Genomic DNA, 12603 nt, shown 5'->3' on the forward strand with positions numbered 1-12603 from the left:
CTGCTCCTCACCCTATGGAAATAGATTGTGACAATAGTTACGCAGAAGTGGAGAAAAAAACATCTAATGCAGCTTTCTTAAAGAGATGCGCGCTCAACATAGATCAGAATATTGTACGGATAATGCCAGTAGAAGCTGAGGAAGCAGGATGGAAGCAAATTGACAATCAGCTTGTGACCAGTGAAAACCAAGAGATACATTAAAAAAATATTGAAAATGAAAATGATACATTTACTGTTTAAAAGATTGTACTTTATTTTGTCATCTGTAGGTTGCTACTGCTGCTATTTTTGTTGCTATTTACCTGCTATGATTTATCTTCATCAAGATGGCTGATGAACAGGAGGCTACGTAAATAATGGCGTTACCAGCTCCCTGGGACCCATCAGAAATCTGTTTAAATGAGTCTTTTCTTTTTCTAGGTTGTCTGCTGGAAGTGTTCTGATTACAAAGCAAGCCTAGCATATGACGCCAACAAGCTCAGCAAAGTGTGCAAAGACTGTTATACCATAATAACAGGAAAAACTGACAGTGAGGAGAAGGATGATAAAAAAAAGAAAGGAATTCTTGAGGTAGGAGCTGTAATCTTTTTGAAGTGCGACAGGATGTGTGCGTGCAGCTAGGTTCCTGCTGTTTTTTAAAAAATCAATTCTACAAGGTCATCTACATTGTTAAACAAATCAGACCTGTAGATATTGGCTGGACTGGGGGGGGGGGGGGGGGGGGGGGGTGGCTGCTGCCATTCCGTAGGGCAGGGACTCACTTTAGATACCCGGGGGTGCAGGTCCGCAGGTACAACATTCTAGTTTGCGGGGGGGGGGCTCCATAGGTACAACATTTCTAGTTTGGTGGGGAGGGTGAAAGCTGATCTGGCAAGGTGGGATGGTCTCCCTCTGTCACTGGTGGGTCAGGTACAGGCGGTTAAAATGAATGTGCTGCCGCAATTCCTGTTTATTTTTCAATGCCTGCCGATTTTCCTGCCAAAGGCATTTTTTAGAGAGATTGAAAGGATGATTACCTCGTTCATATGGGGAGGGAAGGTGGCCAGAATTAAAAAGGTGCTACTACAGAGAGGAAGGCAGGCAGGATGGTTGGGTCTTCCGAACCTGATGTATTATTACTGGGCGGCGAATGTGGAGAAGGTAAGGAGCTGGATCAGAGGGGTTGACTCCCAATGGGTCAGAATGGAGGAGAGTTTGGGTAGGGGGTCGGGATTGAAGCGCTAGCGACAGCGCCGCTCCCGACGGCCCCAGGGAGATACTCAGGGATTCCGGTAGTAATAGCTTCGTTGAGAATTTGGAGGCAGTTTCGACAACACTTCGGGTTGGGGGCAGGGTCAAAGGAAATGCCGATTCGGGGGAACCATAGATTTGAGCCAGGGAAATGGGGTGGAAATTTTCGGAGATGGGAGGAGAAAGGAATTAGGACAAGAAAAGATTTGTTTCTTGGGGCTGTTTTGCGGGATTGAAGGAGCTGGGAGTGAAGTATAGGCTGGAGCAGGGGGAAATATTTAGATAAATGCAGGTTCAAGACTTTGCCAGAAAGGAGATACAGAGCTTCCCAATAGAGCCGGCTTCCACATACCTGGAGGAGATGCTGATGACAGGGGGACTGGAGAAGGGAGTAGTATCGGTGGTTTACGTGGCTGTTTTGGAGGAGGAGAAGGCGCCTCTAGAATGGATCAAGGCAAAGTGGGAGGAAGAGTTGGGAGAGGGTATGGAGGAGGGGTTCTGGTGTGAGGTGCTCCGGAGGGTGAACGCCTCCACCTCGTGTGCGAGGTTGGGACTGATAGAGCTGAAGGTGGTGTATAGAGTGCACCTTACAAGGGCGAGGATGAGCCGGCTCTTTGAGGGGGTAGAAGATGTGTGTGACTGTTGCGGGGGAGGCCCCGCAAACCACGTTCATGTTTTGGTCCTGTCCAAAGGTGGAGGATTACTGGAAGGAGGTGTTTGGGGTAATCTCTAAAGTGGTGCATATGAAACTGGACCCGGGCCCTTGGGAGGCCATATTCGGGGTGTCGGATCTGCCGGGGTTGGAAACCGGCGCGGAGGCAGATGTTGTAGCCTTCGCCTCGTTGATCGCCCAAAGGTGGATCCTGTTAGAGTGGATTTCAACCTCTCCACCCTGTGCCCTGGCGTGGAGTGGGGACCTGCTGGAATTCTTGACACTTGAAAAGGTCAAATTTGAACTGAGGGGAAGGATGGAGGGGTTCTACAATTCATGGGCGTTATTCATTATGCACTTTCGAGAATTGGATCTCATCGAAAATTAGTTGGGGGGGGGGTGTGGGTGGGAGGGTTGGGGGAGGGGGACTGTATGTGTTAATGGTGACTATGGGTGATTCCTTTTTGTCATTTGTTTATGTTAACATGCGGGCCAATGTCAGGGTTTGGTGGAAGGATGGGATCGTTGTTATTGATATGGGGATTGACATTACATTCGTTACTGATTAATGTTTATTGTTGGGTGTAAATTTGGGAGAAAATGTGAAAAAGGAGGAGAATAAAATATACTTTTTAAAAAAAAAAGATATTGGCTGGAGTTCTCCGGTCGTTGGAACTCTCTTTTCCTGACAGCAGCGCACCCCCGCCCGCAGGTTTCCCGGCGGAGTGAGGTGGCTTCAATAGGAAATCCCAATGACAAGCAGCAGGAGTAGAGAATCCTGCCGCCAGCAAACGGCATGTCGCCGAGAAACAGGCGGTCCATTATCTCTCTTAATGTTTTAGTACACAAGATAAAGGTTAATTTCACCACGAGTGTTGTCATCAAAGGTTTTCTTTGAGTCATTCATGAGATATGGGCACTGCTGACAAGTCAGCATTTATTGTCATTGACAAGGTGGTGAACTGCCTTCTTGAGTACAACTAAATAGCCTGCTAAGTCACCTCCGAAGGGAGTTAAGGGCCAACCACATTGCTATGGGTCTGTAGTCACATACAGGCCAAACCAGGTAAGGGTGGCTGATTTCCTTTTCTACAGGACATTAGAGAACCAGATTGTTTTCTTTAAATGGCAATCTGGTAGTTTCCTGGTCACCATTATTGATAGCATTTTTTCATTTCCGGTTTATTTAATTAATTGAATTTAAATTCTCCAGCTACTAGGGTGAGACGAGATTTGAAATTATATCTCCAAGTCATTAATTCAGGCATTTGGATTACGAATTCAGTAGCATAATCATTTTGTTACATTACAGGAGCAACCAATGATTTTGTGACCATTTATTCATGATAAGTGCACCTTGTTCTGTGGATTAAATTTGCTTCTTTTTAAAATTTGTCCGTCCTTCTGCTTTTCAGATTGAGGCGTCTGAGGTTTCAGAAAATTGCATCATCTGTGACTTCCTTCACTATCTGGAGAAACCTGCCAAGCCCTGGCAGAAAGTGTGGTGTGTGGTGCCCAAGAATGAGGGATTGGTTCTTTATATGTATGGAGCACCTCAGGTACAAACTTTGAACCTTAAGAAATAATGTTATGAACTGTTCTAGACTGCAGATTTGTACCTGGGCTCTCTACTATGGTGAATTCCAGATCATCTCCACATCAGCAGAGAGGTAACTTGTGTTACGATCCCAGTTGATGTTGATGTTATAACTGGGGCGGAAAGATCCAAGCATGGAACTCTGACTCAAAAGACTGTGGGCCTGGATTCTCCGCAGCCCCGTGCCGAAATCACGGATATCGCGGGGGTGCAGAATCCACTTTCACGCAGTAATCGGGCGCGGCGCCGGTTCGGCGATTCTCCGGGACCCGAAAATCGGCGTGACTGCGGAGTATGCTGTGCTGCCGGGGGCCATTGCCAGAGGCACGCCCAGCAATCCTCTGCTCCCGATCAGCCGAGTTCCCGATGGCGTGGAACTAACCACCTATTACCGGTTGGGATGTTGGCGTGGCAGCTGGGGACTCAGTCTGCGGCCGCCCTGGCCAGGGGCGGGGGATCGGAGGTCAGGGGGGTCTTCTAGGTAGCCGGGGATCGGATCTCCAGAGCTCGGGTGCACGGCCGATCGGTCTCGTTTTCTGTCTGCCGCCGCGGTCTGAGACCGCCATGGAGCTAGGCGCGACCGCTGGAGGCCGCCGCCATGTGCATGCGCGGACTCCAAAACAGATGTGCGGGGGCCTGTATCCGCAGCTAAAGCTGCAAGATTTACTCTGAGTCCCTGCTAGCCCCCTGCAGGGCTGAAAATTAGGTGAACGTTTTTTTTTAATAAACATTTTATTGAGGTATTTCTTTGGCATTGTAACAGCAACAAAATCAACACTGCACATAACAAGGACAATATTAACATAGTGCAAATACCACCTCCCACTCCCACAGGTCCCACCATTATTTACCCCCCCTAATCTACGCTAGCCTAACCCCCTCCCCCCTCCCCGCTTCTGCTGACGATTAATTCTCTGCGAAAAAGTCGATGAATGGTTGCCACCTCCGGGCGAACCCTGACAGAGACCCTCTCATGGCGAACCCCACAGCAAACTCGAGATGGGATGAACTCAAAGGGTTAAGTTTATTTGCACAAGGGGCAGCACGGTGGTGTAGTGATTAGCACTGCTAGAAGCAAAGCCCAATGAGGTGTTCTTTCTCGGAATTTGGTGGGCTGAAAACAGATGCTTTTCCACTGGTGTTGACTTCCCGTGATGAGATAGACGCAGAGGTGAATCAGTCTCGTAGACGATGAACATCCAACAGTGTAGATGGGGCCAGGTGTTTAACCTGGGCAGAGCTCCATTTTTGAAAAAATGTATTTAATTACAAACGCGTGTCAAAACAGGTTAGAGCAAATAAACACCCCGGGAAACTTACTTCCCAGCAATTAACAATACAGTCTGTACAGATTTGTCGTTCTTCCCCCCCCCCCCCCCCCCCCCCCCCCCCCCCCCCCCCCCGGGCGTCGAACAGCTCACCAGACGCAGTCACAAACATCCCCACCTTCTCTCAAACCCCCCTGCCTTTAACTCGTACTTCTCCACCCGCGGGAATCATACAGGTCACCCAACCAAGCCGCTACCCCAGGTGGTGCTGCTGACCGCCACTCCAGTATAATTCGCCACCGTGCAATTAGGGAGGCGAGGACGACGACATCGGCCTTCCTTCTTTCCATGAACTCCGGCTTCTCTGAAGCCCCAAATATCGCCACCAAAGGGTCCGAGTCCACCTCCTCCTCCACTATCCTGGCTAAGACTGTGAACACTCCCGCCCAGAATCTTCCCAATTCTTCGCATCCCCAAAACTTGTGCACGTGACCCCCGCCCAAACCTCTCATTCTCATCTTCTACCCCTGAAAGAATCCATTCACGCCCGAGTCAACCACCTTAAACTGTATCAGACTCATCCTTGCACAAGAGGAGGTCCCGTTTACCCTAAGCAGTGCCTCGCTCCGTACTCTCCAATTGATCACTCCTCCCAACTCTGCTTCCCATTTCCCCTTGATCTTCACCACCCGATATGAGCCAAGTATATCAGCAACTTGAGTCACACTAGGCATCCTGAGATTGTTATGTAAAACACGCACAGCGATTTGTTTCAGTATTCGTGCCTACCCCTTGTGTCGTCAGCATGTGCTATTTTCCAGAGAACAATGGAAAGTCTATTGCAGGTCTCCCACGAGTCATGGTATGATGTTTTGATAACTGAATCGTCAGAAGCTGAGCCAAGCTAACTTAGAGGACGTGCTGAAGAAATTTCAAGAGGCTGGATTACACCTCAAGAAGGAAAAATGTACTTTTCAAGTTACAGAGGTAGCCCATTTGGGGTTACACTCCATGGAAGACAATGTCAGAGTAATAAGAGAGGCATTAGCCCCCAGAAACACATCTGAGCTCAAGTCATTCTTCGAAATGGTGTATTACAATGGGTGTTTTCTACCAAGTCTGATGACAGTATTGACCCTTTTGCATATGCGACTAAAGAAGCACCAACATTGGGTTTGGAAATCGCCCCAGCGAGAAGCTTTTGACAGAGTAAAGCAGTTGTTGCATTAATCGGGTTTATTGGTGCATTTCAACCCATCTAAGGAAAAGGTGTTAACTTGTGACGCCACTCCATACGGCATCGGTGCAGTATTGTCCCATAAGATGGACGACAGATCTGAAAGACCTATAGGGCATGTCCCGAGGACTCTCTCGAAGGCCGATAAAAGCTACTCTCAGATTGAAAAACAAGGCTTGTCAATAGCATATGGAATGTAAGAGTTTCACCAGTGTGGAAATTGGAGGCACTTTACCATGTTACCAGCAAAAAACACTTTTGGGTCTTTTTAAAGAAGATAAGGCTATTCCGCCAATCGCATTGGCAAAAATTTAGCATTGGGCATTAATTCTGTCCATCTACAAATCTACATTCAATCACCGGCCCACCGCACATATCGCGAATACGGATGTACCTAGTCGCCTGCCTTTAATAATAATAATCTTTATTGTCACAAGTACGCTTGCATTAACACTGCAATGAAGTTACTGTGAAAAGCTCCTAGTCGCCATATTCCGGCACCTGTTCAGGTACACAGAGGGAGAATTCAGAATGTCCAAATTTCCTAACAGCACATCTTTTGAGACTTGTGGGATGAAACCGGAGCACCCGGAGGAAACCTACACGGGGAGAACGTGCAGACTCCGCACAGACACTGACCCCAGCGCTGTGAAGCCATAGTACTCTGCTACCGTGCTTCTCATACAGAATAAATGGAAGCATTTCTTCTCCAGCGAATTGCTTTGAGAAAAAGGTGTGGAGGGGGCTGAGATTCGAACTCAGCATCCGCTGTTCACAAGAGCGGCGCTTTAACCATCTGAGCCATAGCGCCCATCCACCAGAGAATCTTTAGAGCTCCATTTCTGAGAGGCTGCTAGTCAAATGGTATACAGTAGACTGAGGTTATGCAGTTCAGCAAGAGGGCTGTGTCAAATGACTTCCTACCTCTCCGCCTGGCCTTTGATAAAAGATGTGTAAAATATTACCAGGACACCAGGGATACACTATCGGGCAGCACGGTAGCACAGTGGTTAGCATAGTTGCTTCACAGCTCCAGGGTCCCAGGTTCAATTCCCGGCTTATAGATCAGAGAACAGTACAGCACAGAACAGGCCCTTCGGCCCTCGATGTTGTGCCGAGCATTGTCCGAAACCAAGATCAAGCTATCCCACTCCCTGTCATTCTGGTGTGCTCCATGTGCCTATCCAATAACTGCTTGAAAGTTCCTAAAGTGTCCGACTCCACTATCACAGCAGGCAGTCCATTCCACATCCTAACGTGAGTACTCCACATCCCCTGTGGTTGTCCCCCTCTCGAACAGATATACCCCTTTGGATACTGTCGGGGGGGATAGCCTATCAGGGGAAAACAGCAGCAGCCAGAGCAGTGGCACCACGGCTGGCTCTGATGTTCAGAAGGGAGGGTCAAAGCGCAGAAGAGTAATAGTAATAGGGGACTCTATAGTCAGGGGCACAGATAGGCGCTTCTGTGGACGTGAAAGAGACTCCAGGATGGTATGTTGCCTCCCTGGTGCCAGGGTCCAGGATGTCTCCGAACGGGTAGAGGGAATCCTGAAGGGGGAGGGCAAACAGGCAGAGGTCGTTGTACATATTGGTACTAACGACATAGGCAGGAAGGGGCATGAGGTCCTGCAGCAGGAGTTCAGGGAGCTAGGCAGAAAGTTAAAAGACAGGACCTCGAGGGTTGTAATCTCGGGATTACTCCCTGTGCCACGTGCCAGTGAGGCTAGAAAGAGGAAGATAGAGCAGCTAAACACGTGGCTAAACAGCTGGTGTAGGAGGGAGGGTTTCCGTTATCTGGACCACTGGGAGCTCTTCCGGGGCAGGTGTGACCTGTATAAGATGGACGGGTTGCATCTAAACCGGAGAGGCATAAATATCCTGGCCGCGAGGTTTGCTAGTGTCACACGGGAGGGTTTAAACTAGTATGGCAGGGGGGTGGGCACGGGAGCAATAGGTCAGAAGGTGAGAGCATTGAGGGAGAACTAGGGAATAGGGACAGTGTGGCTCTGAGGCAGAGCAGACGGGGAGAAGTTGCTGAACACAGCGGGTCTGGTGGCCTGAAGTGCATATGTTTTAATGCAAGGAGCATTACGGGTAAGGCAGATGAACTTAGAGCTTGGATTACTACTTGGAACTATGATGTTGTTGCCATTACAGAGACCTGGTTGAGGGAAGGGCAGGATTGGCAGCTAAACGTTCCAGGATTTAGATGTTTCAGGCGGGATAGAGGGGGATGTAAAAGGGGAGGCGGAGTTGCGCTACTTGTTCGGGAGAATATCACAGCTATACTGCGAGAGGACACCTCAGAGGGCAGTGAGACTATATGGGTAGAGATCAGGAATAAGAAGGGTGCAGTCACAATGTTGGGGGTATACTACAGGCCTCCCAACAGCCAGCGGGAGATAGAGGAGCAGATAGGTAGACAGATTTTGGAAAAGAGTAAAAACAACAGGGTTGTGGTGATGGGAGACTTCAACTTCCCCAATATTGACTGGGACTCACTTAGTGCCAGGGGCTTAGACGGGGCGGAGTTTGTAAGGAGCATCCAGGAGGGCTTCTTAAAACAATATGTAAACAGTCCAACTAGGGAAGGGGCGGTACTGGACCTGGTATTGGGGAATGAGCCCGGCCAGGTGGTAGATGTTTCAGTAGGGGAGCATTTCGGTAACAGTGACCACAATTCAGTAAGTTTTAAAGTACTGGTGGACAAGGATAAGAGTGGTCCGAGGATGAATGTGCTAAATTGGGGGAAGGCTAATTATAACAATATTAGGCGGGAACTGAAGAACATAGATTGGGGGCGGATGTTTGAGGGCAAATCAACATCTGACATGTGGGAGGCTTTCAAGTATCAGTTGAAAGGAATACAGGACAGGCATGTTCCTGTGAGGAAGAAAGATAAATACGGCAATTTTCGGGAACCTTGGATGACGAGTGATATTGTAGGCCTCGTCAAAAAGAAAAAGGAGGCATTTGTCAGGGCTAAAAGGCTGGGAACAGACGAAGCCTGTGTGGAATATAAGGAAAGTAGGAAGGAACTTAAGCAAGGAGTCAGGAGGGCTAGAAGGGGTCATGAAAAGTCATTGGCAAATAGGGTTAAGGAAAATCCCAAGGCTTTTTACACGTACATAAAAAGCAAGAGGGTAGCCAGGGAAAGGGTTGGCCCACTGAAGGATAGGCAAGGGAATCTATGTGTGGAGCCAGAGGAAATGGGCGAGGTACTAAATGAATACTTTGCATCAGTATTCACCAAAGAGAAGGAATTGGTAGATGTTGAGTCTGGAGAAGGGGGTGTAGATAGCCTGGGTCACATTGTGATCCAAAAAGACGAGGTGTTGGGTGTCTTAAAAAATATTAAGGTAGATAAGTCCCCAGGGCCTGATGGGATCTACCCCAGAATACTGAAGGAGGCTGGAGAGGAAATTGCTGAGGCCTTGACAGAAATCTTTGGATCCTCGCTGTCTTCAGGGGATGTCCCGGAGGACTGGAGAATAGCCAATGTTGTTCCTCTGTTTAAGAAGGGTAGCAAGGATAATCCCGGGAACTACAGGCCGGTGAGCCTTACTTCAGTGGTAGGGAAATTACTGGAGAGAATTCTTCGAGACAGGATCTACTCCCATTTGGAAGCAAATGGACGTATTAGTGAGAGGCAGCACGGTTTTGTGAAGGGGAGGTCGTGTCTCACTAACTTGATAGAGTTTTTCGAGGAGGTCACTAAGATGATTGATGCAGGTAGGGCAGTAGATGTTGTCTATATGGACTTCAGTAAGGCCTTTGACAAGGTCCCTCATGGTAGACTAGTACAAAAGGTGAAGTCACACGGGATCAGGGGTGAACTGGCAAGGTGGATACAGAACTGGCTAGGCCATAGAAGGCAGAGGGTAGCAATGGAGGGATGCTTTTCTAATTGGAGGGCTGTGACCAGTGGTGTTCCACAGGGATCAGTGCTGGGACCTTTGCTCTTTGTAGTATATATAAATGATTTGGAGGAAAATGTAACTGGTCTGATTAGTAAGTTTGCAGACGACACAATGGTTGGTAGAATTGCGGATAGCGATGAGGACTGTCTGAGGATACAGCAGGATTTAGATTGGCTGGAGGCTTGGGCGGAGAGATGGCAGATGGAGTTTAATCCGGACAAATGTGAGGTAATGCATTTTGGAAGGGCTAATGCAGGTAGGGAATATACAGTGAATGGTAGAACCCTCAAGAGTATTGAAAGTCAAAGAGATCTAGGAGTACAGGTCCACAGGTCATTGAAAGGGGCAACACAGGTGGAGAAGGTAGTCAAGAAGGCATACGGCATGCTTGCCTTCATTGGCCGGGGCATTGAGTATAAGAATTGGCAAGTCATGTTGCAGCTGTATAGAACCTTAGTTAGGCCACACTTGGAGTATAGTGTTCAATTCTGGTCGCCACACTACCAGAAGGATGTGGAGGCTTTAGAGAGGGTGCAGAAGAGATTTACCAGAATGTTGCCTGGTATGGAGGGCATAAGCTATGAGGAGCGATTGAATAAACTCGGTTTGTTCTCACTGGAACGAAGGAGGTTGAGGGGCGACCTGATAGAGGTATACAAAATTATGAGGGGCATAGACAGAGTGGATAGTCAGAGGCTTTTCCCCAGGGTAGAGGGGTCAATTACTAGGGGGCATAGGTTTAAGGTGAGAGGGGCAAGGTTTAGAGTAGATGTACGAGGCAAGTTTTTTACGCAAAGGGTAGTGGGTGCCTGTAACTCACTACCGGAGGAGGTAGTGGAAGCAGGGACGATAGGGACATTCAAGGGGCATCTTGACAAATATATGAATAGGATGGGAATAGAAGGATACGGACCCAGGAAGTGTAGAAGATTGTAGTTTAGTCGGGCAGTATTGTCGGCACGGGCTTGGAGGGCCGAAGGGCCTGTTCCTGTGCTGTACATTTCTTTGTTCTTTGTTCTTTGTCTAACTACTCTCTGAGTAAAGAACCTTGGGTCACTGTCTATGCGGAATCTGCACGTTCTCTCCGTGTCTGCGGGGGTTTCCTCCCACAGTCCAAAGATGTGCAGGTTAGCTGGATTGACCATGCTAAATTGCCCTTACTGTCCAAAAAGGTTAGGTGGGGTTACTGGGTTACGGGGATAGGTTGGAAGTGTGGGCTTAAGTGGGGTGCTCTTTCCAAGGGCCATTGCAGTCTCAATGGGCCGAATGGCCTCCTTCTGCACTGTAGATTCTGATACCTCCTTTGCTCTTCTAAATTGTACGGTGGGATCTTTTCTGTTCACCAGAGATGGCAAGTTTTGGATATCTTGTCCAAAGCACAAGACCTCTCTGGGTTGGGCATGAACCCACAACCTCCTGACTCAGTTACCAACTGAGTGGCAGCTAACAATTGGGGTAAGAAATATCTGAAAGCAAATACTAAAATTCTGGAAAGGTAAGTAGAACAGCGAGAAGTTGTGGTTCATGTGGAACCGATGCATAGGAAGAAATAGAATTAGTGTCCTGCAAAGGGAGTTTCACTCATTAGGGATTTGATTAAACAGCATATTAGGAAGGAGGGTTGAGTCGGGAAAGGAAGCAGCGGTAATGAAGAGTTGGTCAGAGTGGCAGCAATTAAGGCGTAGGTTGATTTAGGAGGGATGGTTTAGTCTTTCAGTGTGGAATCAGAGCTGGCTCTGTGTGCAGGCAAGTTACTTAGCACCTTAGTTGCAAGCATTTTTTTTCTCTGATTGCAGTCAATAATGGTTTGCCCTGAGCTGTTTGGCACCAATGTTGGAATGGGGAATCTCATGACCTTGTTAAGCCCTGATTCCATATGTAAATTTCCAAATCCTGCTTCAGCCATGCAGGTTGGCGTACCATCAACTGGCTGTAGGCATCTGATTCCTACCTGTAATTTTTGTGAAACAAGCACTATGTGAGCCAATTTCTAAGTTCCTAAATTTAGTCAGGAGGCATATTGGATGGTGCCTCTGCCTCTGAGTCAAATGTTCCAGGGCCTGATGGCCAAGGAAGGTAGGTGGTAAGAGCAAGAAATGTGATGGAACAAAATTTGAGCCTCTCCCATTATCCATATCTCCAGGCTACAACATACGTGTAAACGTGTAAGCTGCCACAGTAAATCTGATGACTTGGAGAGCCAGTTGGTTTGGTTGGCTGGACGGCCTGTTTGGATCAGATTAGTGCCAAGGGCACATAATTCGATCGCTGTTACGGCTGGGGTGGAGCTTGAGTGGATTTGATGGAACATATCAGCCATGATAGAATGACGGAGCAGACTCAATGGGCCGAATGGCCTAATTCTGCTCCTATATCTTATGAACCTATGATACCTGTCTCACACTTGGAGTATAGTGTTCAATTCTGGTCGCCACTCTACCAGAAGGATGTGGAGGCTTTAGAGAGGGTGCAGAAGAGATTTACCAGGATGTTGCCTGGGATAGAGGGCATGAGCTGTGAGGAGAGGTCGAATAAACTCAGTTTATTCTCACTGGAACAACGGAGGCTGAGGGGAGACCTGATAGAGGTTTACAAAATTATGGGGGGCGTAGACAGAGTGGATAGTCAGAGGCTTTTTCCCAGGGTAGAGGGGTCAATTACAAGGGGGCATAGGACTAAGGTGCAAGGGGCAAGG

The 12603-nt window shown here is 48.1% G+C and overlaps 1 protein-coding gene across 6 annotated transcripts in view; it reads left to right on the forward strand.

Moving 5' to 3' along the window:
- LOC140396227 (FYVE, RhoGEF and PH domain-containing protein 4-like) overlaps positions 1-12603 on the forward strand; it is a 431975-nt gene that overhangs the window by 406195 nt on the left and 13177 nt on the right. For all 6 annotated transcript variants that reach the window (XM_072484548.1, XM_072484550.1, XM_072484553.1 and 3 more), the window contains 2 exons: positions 423-572; positions 3300-3443. In XM_072484548.1, the coding sequence (XP_072340649.1) occupies positions 423-572; positions 3300-3443 (294 nt within the window). The remainder of the gene's footprint in view (positions 1-422; positions 573-3299; positions 3444-12603) is intronic.

The sequence above is a fragment of the Scyliorhinus torazame genome, chromosome 19 (genome assembly GCF_047496885.1).
Source record: "Scyliorhinus torazame isolate Kashiwa2021f chromosome 19, sScyTor2.1, whole genome shotgun sequence".
NCBI lineage: Eukaryota > Metazoa > Chordata > Chondrichthyes > Carcharhiniformes > Scyliorhinidae > Scyliorhinus > Scyliorhinus torazame.